Here is a 17,867-nt window from a genome sequence, read left to right on the forward strand (position 1 = left end):
AAATGTCGAACTATCCCTTTAACCAGGTCATGTGCCATATGTGTCAGCAGTATACAAACAAATGTTATTGTGACTACTACAGAAAATTGCAGATGTACATTTAGTATCAGGAAACACACTATCCATTTGGCCACAATTTATTAATTACTGTATCTTTTTTTTTTTTTTTTCAAAATATATGTAGTTATTAGAACTCCTAACATACACTTGTAGAAGTGTTTCCTTGAGCCAGGTGAAGTCATGGTACGCATGCATGTGTGTGCACATGATCAGGATGGTACCACCTCCACCTCATTTTAAGCAGGCAAAATGAGGTAAATGAGCATCATCTGTGTTCAGATGTTGAATGATATAAAAATAATTTCCTGGAATTATTACTGTAATAATAACTGAGGAGGAGTGGATGACAGTGTCAGCTAGTTGTCTAAATGAAGTCTTTTTTCAGACAGAATACACACAATAACTGTCTTCATCTGTCTGCTAAACTCATGCCTTTTTGTCACTCAGACATACCGTAGGTATGTGTTACTTAAGTGTTTCATAATGTTTTTTTTTCTTCTAGTGGTGAGTTGAAAAGTAATTATATGAAGGAAGAAGATGAAGTTTGAGTTTTAAACTCTGATGGAGTTTAAAACCACTGCCATGACGCATTTGTTAAGTGTTTTGCCTGTGTTTTGTAGTGTTTTTATCCATGCACTTGGCATGGCATGTGTGTTTCATCTCTCTCTATGTATTTAATTTAGTGCTGCTGCTGTCTTTATGTAGTAGTGACAGCATTTTGACCAGACTTATGCTGGTTTGGAGGTGTCATGGAAATGCTACCATTGTGACTCATACAGAAATGCGGGTGTAAATTTGCCTGCACAAGGTCAATCTATGTTATAAGGTGCATGTCTGAAAGGGTATGAGATACATCCCTCTCTGTTTGTGTTAACAAGCCAGACCTTATACACGCAAGTATTCCATGTGTGAGTGTTTGGATACAGCAGTCTGGGCTTGTCCTCTCAGCTGGCCCAAGGAGGTGAGCCAGCACTAATCCTCACTGGAGAGTCTCTGTTAGGGCCCTCAGTGTGTGGTCTGACCATCTCTCTCATTTTCTGTCAATTAGTTTTTTATAGCTGCAGGCTTGTGCAGTCATATTGCTGCTGTTGTGTTAGCTTAGTAGATGGAAGCTTACCCCTGTAGTCCCTGTAAAAGTAAAAGAATTGTACTTCCTGTTTGATGGTAACATTTTTAACGGTGATTTATCTGATTAATATGGTGTTTTTTTGTTTGGTTTATAAAACATCAGAAAACAGAAAAAAAATGCCCATCACAGTATCTTGGAGCACAAGGATAAATGACGTCACAAGACATCATTAAATGTCTTGTTTTGTCTGACCCAAATGCAAAGATATTCAATTTACAACACTGAAAGACCAAGAGAAGCACCATATTTTCACATTTGAGTGCCTGGAACCATCAAATTTCCTATATTTTTGCTTGGAACTTACATTTTAAACAATTAATGGCTTACCAAAACAGACTTAAGATTAAATATGTGTTGATCGACTAACTGATCAATTGATTAGATAAACTCAGTTTCAGTTAGTGTCAGTGCTTCATGTCATAGAGTCTTTGAGCGTGAGGATTTGGAACTCCAAAACATATTCCCTCATATGTTTAAACCCTCATTTGGTGTTTAGATGATGGTGGTGGAGAGAACATCAGTTCAAAATCTAACAGAGGTGTTAAACTGGGTTGAGATCTGGTGACCATGAAGGCCATAGCACGATTTACACCATTTGTATTAAACCACTCAGGAAGCCCTGTGACCTGTATATCCAGGCGTTTTCTTGAATATGTCACCTGTAGTATGCCAATAAGACATGTGCTTGATGAAGTGGAGTGAGTGCTGTGCATGAAAATATCACAGCACAGTTGATTCTGGTAACATTTATTTTCAGAACTGATGGTAGGGTTAGGCAATTGGATAAACATGTTGCTTATCAGCAACAGGTCAGTGGACCTTTTTTTAACGGATTTCAAAATGCCTGAGAAAGATCTCTGTTAGATTGAAACGTTGCACAATTAAAACTCCTGAGAGCTTTTATTAGAGTGTGCGGTCTAGTTCTACCTTTTTTAAGTGCCATATTATTTCTGCATCAGCAGCATTTGAAAGGATAAACGTCACACAGCGGTCAATAAAAGGCAAAAATTGTGTGCTATTACTATTTTCTATGGAACTACAAATGGACATCATTGATAGTCTACTGATAGAAGTTGCCTTTTTGTTATATTAGATAGGCTTAATAGAAACCTGAAAAAAGAACAATGAACTGTAGAACAGCAGGCCCAGCTGAATATCAATATCTAGGACTGGGTATCAATTAAAAAATTAAGATACAAGTACCAATACCAGTACCTTTATAGTGATAACATTACCTATAGAGTAGGGATGTCAATGGTTAACTGTTAATCGAATCTGATTGGAGCTAGCTAGCATGAGCAGTGAGTAAGTGGCTCAGTTTTAAAAGCCGTAGTCATATTGTTGACAAGCAGTGTCAGCATGGCTCCATCCTGACCTGTATGGTGCAGAGTGCAGAGCGGCTGAGGTATCAGTGGACACCTGAGGTTGTGGGCATGTGTCCATATGTTAACACGGCTGGCCGGCTATGCCAGCAAAGCTGACAGAAAATAGAATAAAAGGCAAATAATAGGTGAAACATTTTCTAGGGGTAATGTCATCAGTATTGGCTGATATTGGCTTTAAAATGAACTTTTAAAATCTATCAAAAGCAAATTGAACTGAAACTGACATCCCTACAATAGATTACTTCATTCCACACCCATAGTGCGAATGGAGTGGTGTGTAGTATAGCCATACTTTCAAACATTTTGATGGCAAATACGCACGCTGAATTGCACAGCAGCGCAGCACGGAACTGTACACACAGCGGAGCGATCCTGTGTTGCGTTCAGGCGTCTTTCAGCACGTCTTTCTGTTCAACGTCGCCGTACCTGAATCCAAAGTATCGCCATGTAACAAACGTTTTTTTCGCCGGGGCGATGGAGAAGTCGGTTCCAATAATATCCTCTTCTTGGTGTCATGACTGCCCAAAAGTACCTGAACAGCCGAGCCAGCCGAACACAGGTATGTGACGTGTCAGAGGAGAAATGAGCCTTGCACATTTCTCTCTTTCCGGCAGTAACAGCCCACAAACCTCACTGCACTTTAGGGACTGTTCATTACTTATGAAGGGACTTGTCAGGGGAGGAGGGTGGCTGGTTGATTTTTATTTTTTTTATATATTTTATTTTATCCCCCCTATGTTAATCACTTATTGATGCTGTTTTTGAAGTATGAATAAGTCAATAAGTGATTTATTCCATTGAAATATCATTGATGTATTATAGAAAAGTGATTTATCTTTTTATAAATGACAAAAGGCACATCTGCCTCATTTTCGCTGTGGTATCATGATACTACTCAGAACTGTGATATTTTCATTGGTATCACACAGTGGGTCCCAATTTTGGTACCGTGACAACACTAATCTGGAGGGGGTTCATCTGCAAAAACTAATGAAAAACTAAACAATGATATTCGGTATTCGGTACTCGGTATTCGGCCAAGCGTTTAATATTATTCGGCTTTGGCTTCGGCCACAAATTTTCATTTCGGTGCATTCCTAAAATAAATACAAACCATACTGATCTCCAGTAAGTTACAGTATTGTAACAAATCAGAGTTCAGTGTTCACTGATTACTTCCCCTCTGCTGCAATCGCCAACAGCTGTCTGCTCTGAGCGCATCCACCATCACACTGTCCCTCTTGCTTGACCAACACTCTGCACACACACACACACACACACACACAGACACACTACACTACACTCTTACAATAATGTATTATGTAAATCTGTGAATTGCTGTTAAACCTGGCCATTTTTTCAGGTTTCACACTGTGAGCATCAAAGCTTGGCATTTTACAAGTTATTTTTTCCATTTACTCTCATTTGCATATGTCACATGGAAGACAGGACCACCAAAATATTATAGAAACTAACTGTAAAACAATAGAATACACTTGTCATGATAGCTCTGAGGGGAAAGCACGAAACTTAGTTGCGGTCATATAAACATGCTTGTTTAGACCATAAAGATGAGTTCAAAGTTCAAATCCGCATTGATGTCAGTAACAAAGTCCTTTTGATTATTCAGTTAATGAATGAAATTCACCGGAATGTTGTGTCTCTTTTAAGGACTGGGTATTGTTTTGGGACAGTGTCCACACGGACAGAGACAGTGTGTCTTAATGCTGTGGGATTACAGTGAGCATGTTGTGCCAAACCACAGCGTAGCTGCTCTGCCACCCTGCCAGGCCAAAACCACAAGCTTCCCCAGAGGCACTGTGGCAGCTGCTGTGACAGCTACCGCCTCCAACAGTGGGAGGTCAATATCCCTGAGTCACTAAGCTACACACACACACACACACACACACACACACACACACACACACACATAGGCAGAGTTATGGAATCTGGACCCTGACATGCACATACTTTAAAGGCAGACTCTCAAGGTTTAAAACCTTTATTTTCCTGGCATATCGATTAGGAAATGTAAATATCTTCATTCCATAAATCATCCAATTAGTTTCTTTTTCTTTTTCATCTGATAGTGTTTGATGCATTCAAGGACATAAATATTAACAGAAAACTTGTTTGTCCATACAGTAGATCTTCTTGGCCTTGTTTCTTGTCTTTTTTCTTTTCAACGGCCTCTGCAGATTGTTGCCACATGGCAATAATGCTTGAGATTTTATGTTTTTGACAATGCATACTTGAGCTTTGTACCAATCAGCAGCAGTCCCGTGTGGTGCCAAAGCTTGTTTGGTATTTTGGTGTATTGTTGAGAATTTGACTGTGGCATGTGGCATTGTGGGGTTGTTGAAGTAATAATCTGGGTACACCAGGTCTTCAAACATTCAGCATAAACTCCCTTTGATGCTTTTCAGACTTAATGATGGTATTTTAAAAGTTCACGATCAGCTTGATGTGTCAGCAAATGTATATTTCAATCTGATGTAAGAACAAATTATGGTTGCCGGGTGTCTAAGAGTGAACCTTTTTTTTAACGTTTTTTTCCGTCAACACTGCGTATAAATGATATGAAAATGACAAAATCACTATGTATATTTACACAGTAAATGTGTGGCACTTTGTACGGAGCATTACACACACGCACACACACACACACACACACACACACGGTACTGCATAAGTGTGTCAGGACACACATATGAGGAAGAGAGAGAGGGAGAGCTGTTGATCAGAGCCATTGGTCTTGTTTGCCAGTCTTAACTCCTCCCATTTTTTCAGGGTCTCCTTTTAAGTTTGACCCTTAAGTATATCTGGTGCCAACTAGCAAGGATAGCAGTGTTTAATCAACTATTCCAGTAATTGTGCACATCTTTTGCAGAGGCTGAGATGTTCTGACTTCTACTTTAGTAAGGGTCAAGCTCCAAATAGGGCTGGGCAGTATATTGATGATATAAGGATATTATATCTAGATCATGATAAATATTGTCTTAGATTCTGGATATTGAAATATTGTAAGTGTTGTCTTTGTCTGGTTTTAAAGGCTGTATTACTGTAAAGTAAAATCATTTTCTGAACTTTTCAGACTATTACTTGCCTTTACCCACTTATTATAGCCATATAGTCATTATAGCCACTGTGTAAATATTTTTTGAAAGCACCAATTGTCAACCCTACAGGATCATGTCAATATTGATATCAATCGAGGATTAGGTAAAAAATATCATGATATTCAATTTTTTCCATATTGCCTTGCCCTAGATCTGAAACACTTGATCCTACATATCCCATAATGCAACTCAGTGGTTAGGCTAAATATCTTTCTAAACATCTTTTAGACTCCGCACCCCCAGTATGTAAAGCAGGGTTTCAGTTATACATTTGTAGTCTCCTAGAGCCAATCCACATAAATACACACAAAAATAAGCATTAATCAACCACCAGAACCCTACCCAGAAAGCACCACCTTTTTGCATTACAGTGGCACAGTTATCAGGACTGAGACAAATTATAATGTTGGGCTGAGAAGAACCTGTTTAAGTTTAAGTTTGAGACAATTTATTAGCTCCTATGAGAGCTGCAATTAGATGAGTTTAAATGAGCAGTTTGATTCAGCTGTTTGTCGTAGCAGATGCAGTGCAACTGGTATGATTTATTCAATATCATTGCAACCCTAAATCAAATAACTAGTATAAGAACTGCAGCACCTTAGCTATAAGCCAGTGTCAAGTCATTCCTGTGCTTATCATATGGACAGGTTGGGCAAGTAGTCAGCTTACTTAAAATGGGTTTAACGTTTTATGCCGTCAGCATATAACAGCATTCAAAACATGTGATACAATGATTTTTTTAAGGTTACAAAACAGGGTAGACTTGATTCTTGAATAAAAAGGTTTAAATGTAATCTTCTCTTTTCTAGGCTCACCTCTCCTCCTGTTTGCCAACCGGCGTGATGTTCGATTGGTAGATGCAGAGGGTGTGCGGGGTGAGTCGGCTATCGTTGTTAGTGACCTAGAGGATGCAGCAGCTGTGGACTTCCTGTATTCTGAGGGCCTGATATTTTGGACAGATGTCAGCGAGGAGGCCATCAAACAGACGCACTGGAATCAGTCCTCCAACTGTAAGACTGCACACTGTTTCCTGTGTTTATTCTATTGCTTAGTGAAGGTTTCCTCATGAAGATCAACTTTAACTGTGGCTTTAGAAGCTACATATGCTAAGTGTTTGGATGAAGAGTGCACCCTCTCTCTTTTCATCATCATTTCACACTGTGTATGTTTTCTGGTTTCAGCCCTTAAAGAGGCGTTGGGAACTGGCCAGACTGTGGTAGTATCAGGGCTGGACAGTCCTGACGGGTTGGCCTGTGACTGGTTGGGTAGAAAGCTCTACTGGACAGACTCAGAGACCAATCGGATTGAAGTGGCCAATCTGGATGGCACCTCCAGGAAGGTCCTGTTTTGGATGGACTTGGACCAGCCCAGGGCGATCGCTCTCAACCCTGCTCAACGGTAACAAAAACACACTCCTCAGAGTACTTAAATCCCATGGTGTTTTTGTCAGCCTATTACCAATATTAATGGGAGTTATCAGTGACATCATTTGTAAAGATGTATTCAGATAGGAAACAAAGTTTCAGCAGCAGCATGTGAATTATTCAGAGTTCATATCAGAGTGTAGATGTTTAGTTTCAGACGGTTCAGTTTGCTACGCTTTTTTTCCGTTTACACTGTGAAAAGTTGTGGATGGTACCAATTGAACTGTTCTGTGCTGTCCTCATTTTTGGTACCCCCTCTGTTAGCGCACAGATCTGGTACTAAAAGGTGAAGGTGACAACACTGTAGTATGTTGATTGGTCAATTCCAGATGGTCACTCTGCTCAGGGCTGAGTTGTGGCTGGTTTTGAGGCAGAAACCACTGTTCATACTGTGTAGAGTTTTATACATGAGTAAACTGAAATGATAAAATGAAAGGATGTTTTGCTGCCTCTTGCAGGAGCTGTAGACTGAGAAATAAATAACTTAATTCACTGGGCCGACTGCCAGCAACTTTTAAGGTGGAACGCTAACTTGTAATACTCAATGCAAGAGTTGACGACGATCAACACACATTAAATTTCACTGTGACAACTTTGACCATTCCATTAGATTTTATGTGACATACACTTTTAGTAATGAGTGGATCTTCAAGTGTTTATATATTTTAATTTCGACCGGATTATGTGAACTGCATATATCCTAAGCACTGCGGAGTGCTGTTCCTGTGAGCTCCGGCAACATTAAACTCTCGAGCTTGCTTGAGAAGGACTAGCTGCACAAACCTGCTATTTTTAAACATCTCATCAAGAGACTCTCATTGCAGCCTGTTTTGTTTTGTTCTGTTCATAAAATGTTGGCGTGCAGCCTTGTTCTGTGGACAGTAAACAAAGTGCAGACTTCCATCTGTGTCACCAGTAATGAGTAAATACAGTGAGTGCTGAACAAAGCATTAAGTGACAAAACCCTTGCCTCATTTAAGGGTACTGTTTGCAGTGGAAACATTAGGGCCTAGGTACCATGTCTGAAGGGTTACTTTTGGTTCCAGAGGTACCATACGGAAGGTGTTTGGTGGAAACGGGGCTTAACTGTACTAATGGATTGTAGGTGTTCTTTATCCTTTGTTCTTTATTTGGATCCCCATTAGCTTCCACAAAGTGGTTGCTAGTCTTCCTGGGGTCTACAGGTAGGGGTCTGTTAACAGGATTTGCCGACAGTAAGACACATATCTAAAACACCAAGTCAAATAAAGTCAAGTCAACTTTATTATCCCACCAGAAGACATTTAGTTGCAGCCAGGTATATAAACACATTCATCATAAGAACAAACACAGTCACCAACATGCAACAATGTAGATGGATAACAAGGATAAAACAGTGCAAATGCATTTAAATCAAGATCACTTTAAATGAAGAAACAGCCAAATGCTGGATACGTAAGGGGCTCAGGTGCTGAGATCACATCACATCTGGCTTATCCTTTGAACTAATTCATCACTTGTCCATACGTGCTCATGTCAAGTCAGTTTCATGCAGGCTATTTGGTTTTGAGTTTTGTCTTGCCTAAATCTAAATAAATTGGCCTCAGAGCACATCCACATTCATTTTTTAAGCCAGGCCAATTTACTTTGCATCTTCTGATTTAAGTCAAGGTGGTCAAATTCATATTAGTTCAAGACAAGTTAAGTGTTCAAACCCAATGCAGACACAACAGCTGAAGTTGATCTTTTACAGTTTACTTTTGTGTATTATAGTTCACTCTTGCATTGTAAACATTGCAGAAATGTATACATGCACAGGAATAAATCACACAAATGAAATTACACCACTTCATCTCCCTCCTTTTTTTCTGTTTTCTCTCTCTCTGGTTTCTGCTCTGTAATTGTCGTGTCTACATTGTCAGCCAAAGGAATGCAGATCACATTCATTCATTCTGAAACTGTAGGTGTACACGCACACGCGCGCGCACACACACACACACACACACACACACACACACACACACACACACACACACACACACACACACACAGTGCTTCAGCATTTAATAAGTAGCATTCAAGCCAATAACTATTGGTTGTGTGACAAGCTGATTTATTGGGCTTCACTTTATTTTACTGTGAACTCAACCAGAGCAGAGCCAGTCATATCACTGTAGATTTGATTTATAGTATAGAAAAAACATATTCCTAGTACTGCACCAAAGTACCAGTATATCCACTTTCTTTACATTTTTCCTTCATTTTTTTTTTCCCATTAAATGCACATTACCTTCTTTGTTGAAAAGCATTATTATAGTGATCACAGATATAACATATAAAACATACCCTAGAAAAAAAGCCTTAGAAATGGACGGATAGTAAAATAGAGACAATTAATGACAAATGACAAGAAAATTAAATGATATATGCAACAGAAACGGAGAGAAACATGGGAATGGGGTGATAACTAACAATAAAATAACTAAAATAAGTAAGGCAAAATAGAGTTTTGGTTTGGCCCAGCCTGACTCAACAGAATATTTTCTCAGGCCTCAGGTCGGGCTTGTATCAATTTTGTGGTGTTTTTTGTGTTGTTTTGCTCTTAATACAGATCTTACTGTCTTATATATATGTCTTATATGTCTGTGTAGTTTCATGAATAATGTATGATTTACATTATTATCATATTATCATTTACTGTACACACAGTAACAGGAGACACATGACAGTGGCAGTACTCATGCATAAATGCAAAAAAAAATTGCATTGGACTGGAGAGAAAATAATAGAATGAGAGAGGGGGCAGCCAGGGGACTTAGCTGGCAGTGTTTGCCTCTGCTTCCCCAGCAGTGGGAGAGATGTGTGCAATGTGCTGTGAAGAGTGGTAATCATCATCTGCGCGCTGTATCCATGTGGACAGTCCTCTTGAAGATCGAAAAGCAACAAGGGGCCCGTTCTGCCAAACCTGTTGTACCTGAGACACTGAGCAGACAAGACTTTTAAAACACATGAAAGAGAAGGAAAATAAGTGGTGCAAGTAATGATGACAGCCCTTAGCTTGTATAAATGTTTTAATATCTATTTATTTATTGTGGAAATTTAGGTTTTTTTATCAGGCCCAAAACTGCTGCTGTTTCAGGTTCAGGTCAGACTTCATGTAGGGTTGAGTCTGATTTTTTTGGAAAGCTCTCAAGGAAAACAAAAAAAAAATACTGAAAGTTAAAAAACAGTTGTAAAATGTTGGTATTGCCCAGGCTCAGTGAGCTGAAATTAGCAGAAGCATTAGCACAGAAAGGCATCAGATAGCTAAGAGGAGCAGAGGGAAGCAATGTATTTGTTCATAAAGGCAGCAGAGTGAGGTGCTGTCCAAGTAACTGACTCAAAAGTAGTGACCAGCAATCTCAATTAGTAAACTCATTCTTACCTTTAAATGATTGGTTTCACTGACACATGTCTTCTGTATTTTTCCCTCCAGCTACATGTACTGGACAGACTGGGGAGAGGAGCCCAGGATAGAGCGTGCTGGTATGGATGGTAGCAACAGGTAACGCAAACCAAACTTATGTATTTACAGTCCTTTTATAGTACAGTATTCTCAGTGCAGCCAGATGTACAGATGCAGTAACAGTTCTACAAGAATAACAAAAGCAGTAGCTGTAGGATCATTTTGTGTGTCTCTGTCTCTAACAGGAAAGTTATAGTGGTCGTGGACATATACTGGCCCAACGGTCTTACCATAGACCTGGTGGAACAGAAGCTGTACTGGGCAGATGCCAAACTCAGCTTCATTCACAGAGCTAACCTGGATGGATCAGCACGGTATGGCCATTTGTGTGTGTGTGTGTGTGTGTGTGTGTGTTTGTGTTTGTGTGTGTGTTTGTGTGTTGGAGTGAATATAGTTTATTGAAAAAAGTTCTATGCACTTATTTTAACAAGTTCAATTTAATCCTAAATAGCTGTAATATTTAATGAATTTACATTGGGAGAGTGGAGAGGATTTTTACAGATAGAGTTGAGTCAGCCAACACATATAACAAAAGTTTATTGATATGAGAATACAGCCTGGCAGTACAGTCCATCTCTGCTATCTTGGCTCAGGCCTCATCCCTCCCTGCAGCATACACTGAAGTCAGTAACAGACAGAGATAGTGGTGTGATGATAGAAAATATCCTCCCCCAGATGACTAGAATCAGAGTGCAGGTGGATGCGTAGCAATAATGATGGTAGCAGACATATTTACAGAGAGCAATGAAGCATCAGCTCTGGCAGAACACAGTGTTTTACCGCTTAAACTACTACTACTATAGAAGACGAATGTAGGATATGCTGAACATAGTGGTTTTCAGTTAAAACTTTTACAGTGGCCTCAGTGCAGTAGCAGCATTGTTTTCTACTTTCTTTCTTTTCTCCTCTAGTCTTTATAAATAAGTTTGTTTTGGAATGAGGCTTTAGTAATCTGAGTAGTTTGGTCTGGGGTCCCACAGACCAGCAATGCAGTCATTAGCAAGGAGCTTTGCACAGTAGGTGCAGCCACGACCCTTATCGTTCAAATTTTAGAGGCATGCAAGCTGAGGTTTGTAGGTGTGCGCTTGTTTGTGGAGCCCGGTGCAAGTAGCATGTAAGTTACCTTATGCTATACTTGCAGTTCCCTAGTTTTACCCCAACCAGTCGTTCAAATGTACAGCTAAGCCAGAGTTGCAATCACTGGGATTCGAAACCTGGATGTCTTTGATAATGGTCTGTTTTTATCTCAGTCAGGTGTAAGCCTGGAGGGGATCATGCATTTGAGTGTGTGTGTGTGTGTGTGTGTGTGTGTGTGTGTCTGTCTGTCTGTCTGTCTGTCTGTTTGTCTGTCTGCAGCTAATCTAGCAAACTACTGGACCAATCAGCCTCATATGTTTTGTGCATATATGTGACGGTATGCTCAAGGACCTGTTGTGGTGATTCACAATTGTTAAAAGAGTTGTTTTATATCCATATTTAACATACAGTGCCTGTCAGCAGGACAACATGGCCTGCTCTGGGCATTGTTGGGCAGTAGTGCGTTCAGTAATATTATTATTACTTTCTCCAGTAACGTAGTGTAACTAGTTACTAATGAAATTTCAGTAATAATATTACAGTTACTCCAAAAACGAACAAGTCGTTACAATGTTACTTTTATCACATCATGACTGAGTTAAAATACAACAGTCAAATCAACAAACTCATTTTCATAATTGTCAAGCTGCGCATGCACGACATAAAGCTGCAAGCTGGTTGGAAACGCTTACATTAGCGGCGGGAAATATTCCCATTACTTTGATTCTGTTGGGAGGAAAGATGACAAGAACACTTTTGCTGGAGGTGGTTGGACTAAAACTCTTTCCGCTGCAAAAAACACGCCTCCAAACCTCTGGTCTGAAACACCTTGGCTAGTACAACCAACCCCACCAAAGGTGAGCCCTCTGCCTAGGCCTGGCGCAGTATGCGATAAGTCAATTAATTGCACAGTAAATTTAAAGGGAGACGGTAACTTTTCCGGCCGCAAAAAACCTCTTGTCATCGAGTGTCTTTGTCTCTGTGGGGGAGGCGGGGCTATGGGCTACACACACACACAGTGCGTTCTTCATGAGGGGGAGATGAGGCGGAGAAAAAAAGAGAGTTGAATGGAAGAGAAAGACATGGAACTAAATGCCACGGCATTTATTGATTTATATTTATTATTTATATTTATTTATATGTTGTTTTTGGTTGTTTTTTTCAAGTGCAAGTGCTCTGTCAAATACAGACGAGGCCTGTATTTTTATTATCTTCTGGGATGCTTCTTAAACCCGCTGTGCTGTGTCAACATCTACTGGAATTACAAGAATTGTCGAGAGTGGCCGCCATTAGCCCTGGCAGCTGATTGTCCATCTGGCAGAGATCTACACTCCATTTAGTGTACTTTTGTAGTTAGCATATTTCATGTTGCTAGTCCTGTAACCCACCCCCTAACACACTGAATTTGAATTCCCCAAGCATATAATTGATCATGTAATCCAATTAGGTTGCAAATTCTTCCATTTATGAACAATTTGTTTGTGTGACTGGTTAATGTGTGTTGCATTCTGTGGGTATCTTTGCCTTGTACATACCTGCTCCTCTACTGGATCCAGCCAAATACTCACATGCTGCTTTCCATCATCAGGTCCAGCCTGGGCATTTAAGAAAAGTCGTAAACCAGTAGCTTACTTGATATGGTTGTGTCAATAAACAGCTGCTATTAGGACAAACTTACATTTCCTGTTTTATTAGATGGAAATAGAATTCTAGCACATATACAGGTTACAGTACAACATACTATTTCAGGATCCCCTATTGAAACTTTAAATCTCAGCAGAAAATTCTTTGAGTTCCACCCTGTTCAACTTCTTTCCAACAGAGAAAAGGAGGAGGGGAAGAGAAAAATAGCTGTACAGACAGAATGAAAGAAAAATAGAGAGAGAGAGAGAGAGAGGGAGAGAGAGAGTATGAGCGAGTTGTCCAACACAAACAGAGCTGTGGTATGGAGGCCCCAGTCAAAACACACACAGCATTACACACACTCCCAGTGCATCGCTCATAGCTCAATCTTTCCTTCTCTCATTCAGTTCATCTATCAGCCTTCTTTCTCCACATCTTATTGTTCTCTTTGTTTTAGAGGGTTTGAGATCCGATCTGCTAAGATTCGCGTTGTGACTTTTAGGTAAAAGTGACCAGGTTTTGTAGAGGGGTGCACGTCTGAAAGGGGCTTAAAGGGTAAATTTGCAGGCTTTTATGTGGATGTCCAGTCAGTGTTGCTGGTAGTCAGTTGAGCACTAAAATCCTCAGTGCTTGCTATACTGGCCAAGAAACCTGAGCTCAGTAGCTACAAAATCTGTTCTTTTTCCTGCATCCAGTGACGTACCAGTGACGTAGTTGAAGGCAGGAAGAACCACAGGCTGGATTTCACTTCTGGGCAGCCAGGCTGCATGCTCTAGATGCTGCTCAAAAACAAACTTCCTACTTCTCTGCGCTTGTTTTGCAAACAAGCTACATTTCCAACAGCAAATTGTCATCCCAAATAATGCATGCAGAGGATGCTATAGACATTTTACAGCACTTTGGCTGACTTGGATATTCAACTGTATTTATTAGAGCCAAAGTATACTGTGGAGAAATGCAGCAGAGAGAGGCTGAAGCTGTCATACAAGAGGATATGGCCGGCAGGGAGCCTCCAGAACCTGAGCTATGGAGAGCAAACATGGACTATTGGTGCCTTTGCAGTGCCAACAGAAACTGAGTCTTTCTTATGCGATGAACTTCAGCGAGCAGTTTCTGTTGGAAGCTGTCGACAATGCCAACCCAGAGAGAGCTTGTGTGTACGTTACTATGTATGAAGATTTTACTCCTAACTTGGACAGAGATGTGATGGAGACCTTCTTCAGGATCACCAAGAAAAACTGGAAAAGACAACGTGTGACACACCACCAGCAGCCAAAGACCTTTGTTGCATCTCATTCCCCATCTCTCTTTCCTGTCATCTCTCCATTCTTGGTTGTCAAAAAAGGCATAAAATGCCCCAAAATACTATTAAAAACGTAAAGATAAAATTTCACACACTTTACTCACACTCTATTTTAATGTATTAGTTAACTGTCTACAAAACAGAGTCTTAAAAGGCAGCTGTTCTCTTGTTAACTACCAGAGTGATTTTACCTGCAGTTTATTTCCACAGTTGTTACAATATGGTGTAGAGGTGGGATTTAATCCAAACCAAAATTTAGTGGAAATGTTTAACGCTGTTGGAAAAATGCAGTATCCTCAGCCAGCAACTTTGTTCCCATGACAGCAGCCCGCCAGTCCTGCAATCACTATATACACTAGCTCTGCCTCTTATTGCTTAATGCTGCACAACACAGTATTTTTGTATAACCACAGCGCTCATTGTGTAGCCAAAATGTGTGTAGGTATGTTAGGAAGATATTATATTCTGTTGTGCAAATGCTCAGAGTCACAGGAGAGACTTGAACACGAACAGCTCAGTTAGAAGGGGGCAGGCTTTAAATTGAATTTACCTGACAGCTTGAGTAATGAAATCATTTGCTACACACGCACACACACACACACACACACACACACACACACACACACACACACACACACACACACACACACGTACCCACTCAAAAGCTGAACAGAGCTTTGAAATCTGGAGTTGGTTAAATTTGCTCTTTCTTTTTTCCCCTTAACCGCTGCTGGCAGCCAGCTCTGCTTTTACAGCGCGCAGACACACACACACACACACACACACACACACACACACACACACACGACTAAAAATGATGATTGATGAAAGCCAGTTTCTGGTGTGTTGATATTCTAAATACAAGCCCTCCTTTGATCCTGTGCCTAAGTGCGTTTGTGTGAGTGTATTTTCGTGCAAGTGATTCTAAAGTGTGTTTTAGAGAAGAACCACTTACTCTTGATCAAATCTAACACTTGCTCAAACACACACACACACTCCTGTAGCCGTCATGCGTTTTGTAATTGTTTGGCCCTAAGGACTGAGAGAGGGCATACCTTCGTCTCGGCTGCACAATCTTCTAAAAGTGTAGCTTTATTAATAAAGTGTTTAAAAAAACTTGCTGTCTACATTGCAGTGGAATGTAGTCTAGATATTCATGGTCCCAGGGGTAGGATTCAAAATGGTTTTCTGACCTTTGCTCCAGAGCCTTGGTCAAGCCAAAGTTTCACTTGGACACATGAAATCTAATAACCTAATAAGCCCCTTATAATGAAATGTAATGAACACATCTGTGCTCCCCAGAGAAAAAATTATTTCATATTTCAGTTCTGTCATTTTTAGCGCTTTTCTTGAAAACCACCATCATGCCAAAATGGTCTGCCAAGAGAAAAAGCTCTTTTGATTTTAATGACCTCATGGTGTTCCTTTAGTACCACCCTCATGACACATTTGACCCCTTTTTAAGCTTTACTGCTGATGAGGAAAAATCCTCTGTTGTTCAAATTATCCAACATCTTTGTTTTGGTTTAATGAACTTTGCAGTTTAGGAGACTTCAGACTTTAAGGCTTCGGCAGTAATGTAAATGCAGCCATAATGTAAATGCAGTCACAGTTCTAAGATCTAGGGATGCACTGATACGTACGGAGATGAATGGAACCTTCTGTCCATACTATGTGATTTTTTTGTTTGCATTTGTGCATGTTTTTTGAAGGCTTGCAGATACAGATGAAACAGAGCAGTACCAACAGAGATTCTGGGGGGCAGGTGTAGTGTAGTCCAAGTGAGTTACAACTGTAGGTGATGAAGACATTTAAACCAGTGGTTCCCCACTGGTCTGGCCACAGGGTCCAGATTCTTCCTTGGTCAGATTAAGGTCCACACAATTTAATATATTCAGTGTTATACTTGCATTTGGTCATGTTGTCAAGCTAGTTTGCTGTCTCTGTCAAGTAGCTGTCCATTAGTCACACAATTCAAAATAAAAGCTCTGTGACGGAAATTCCCCACACTTCAAAATAAAGTGTGTTTTTTTTTTTTACAAACGTTGACACGTTGGAAAGTCACTTGTGGTCCTTTCAGAATGGGCCAGCGAACCATTTTTGGACCACAATTCACCAGTTGGGAACCACTGATTTAAATAATGGCCAAACGGAATGATCAGTAATGCAAAGAAAAAAATTGCCCATCTACATGTCAGGATGTATATCATGGCCACAGAACACTGCTGTCTACAGGGCTGTCTTTGTTTAAAGTTTCAATATTATGACCTCGTCCACTGTCGCCTAGTTTGTTGTCGTGTGAAACTTTTGACTTTGCTCTCTAGTGCCATTTATTGACTGTATCTATGCCATCATACAGGATGCATGGAAGTATAAGTGGAAGTACATTTACAATGTTTGAAACAGATGTATCTATTTTTGTACATACAGGGAATATAAATGAGCCTAAACAGCATCCTGTTGTCAAGGGACAATAATGGTAAATGGACCTGCATTTATATAGCGCCTTTCTAGTCATCCGACCACTCAAAATGCTTTTTACACTACGAGTCACATTCACCCATTCACACACACACACACACACACACACACACACACACACACACACATTCATACACTGGTGGCCGAGGCTACCATACAAGGTGTCACCTGCTACTCAGTTTTTAACACACTCACACACCGATGGAACAGCCATCTGGAGCAATTTGGGGTTCAGTATCTTGCTCAAGGATACTTCGACATGCAGACTAGAGGAGCCGGGGATCAAACTGTTGATCTTCCGATTGGTGTATGCTTCTGAGCCATGGAAAAGGCGTTTGGGACAAACAGATCTTCCCCAGGATGTTGTCTGGATGAAAGGACGCAGTAAACTCACCATTGAAGTGTCAGAAGACACACCCCATTGTTTCCCAGATGCTACATTGTGAACAATAAATAAATGTTGAAGTCTGCAGGAGGAAAGCAAGTTAAGAGCTGTAAGCAGCTGTTGACCTGCAACAAACAACTCATAGAGGTTGCATTTAGTGACATTATGATGTGTTTAAGCTCTCTTTGGTAAAAAGAGTGTTTGGCAAAGGTAAATTATAATGTTATAATCATGTGTACGATGTAATCTTGTCAAATGTAGTTTTTGACAAGAAACTTAAAATTACAGTTGTTTGGAAGAGAAATTTGTCGATATTTTTACAGCACTATGAAATAGATATTAGAGAGGGAATTATCAAATATTAGGGGTGGGGGAAAAATCGATACACCATAGTATT

General features: G+C 40.1%; 1 protein-coding gene across 2 annotated transcripts in view; it reads left to right on the forward strand.

Moving 5' to 3' along the window:
- Nucleotides 1-17,867, forward strand: part of lrp5 (low density lipoprotein receptor-related protein 5) — a 112,478-nt gene that overhangs the window by 14,832 nt on the left and 79,779 nt on the right. The window contains exons 2-5 of one of the 2 annotated variants that reach the window (XM_049574395.1): nt 6,503-6,703; nt 6,875-7,091; nt 10,572-10,640; nt 10,787-10,915. In XM_049574395.1, coding sequence (XP_049430352.1) covers nt 6,503-6,703; nt 6,875-7,091; nt 10,572-10,640; nt 10,787-10,915 — 616 coding nt within the window. The remainder of the gene's footprint in view (nt 1-6,502; nt 6,704-6,874; nt 7,092-10,571; nt 10,641-10,786; nt 10,916-17,867) is intronic. The other variant, XM_049574396.1, reaches the window with a different exon arrangement.

This window comes from Epinephelus fuscoguttatus, linkage group LG4 (genome assembly GCF_011397635.1).
Source record: "Epinephelus fuscoguttatus linkage group LG4, E.fuscoguttatus.final_Chr_v1".
NCBI classification, from domain to species: Eukaryota; Metazoa; Chordata; class Actinopteri; order Perciformes; family Serranidae; genus Epinephelus; species Epinephelus fuscoguttatus.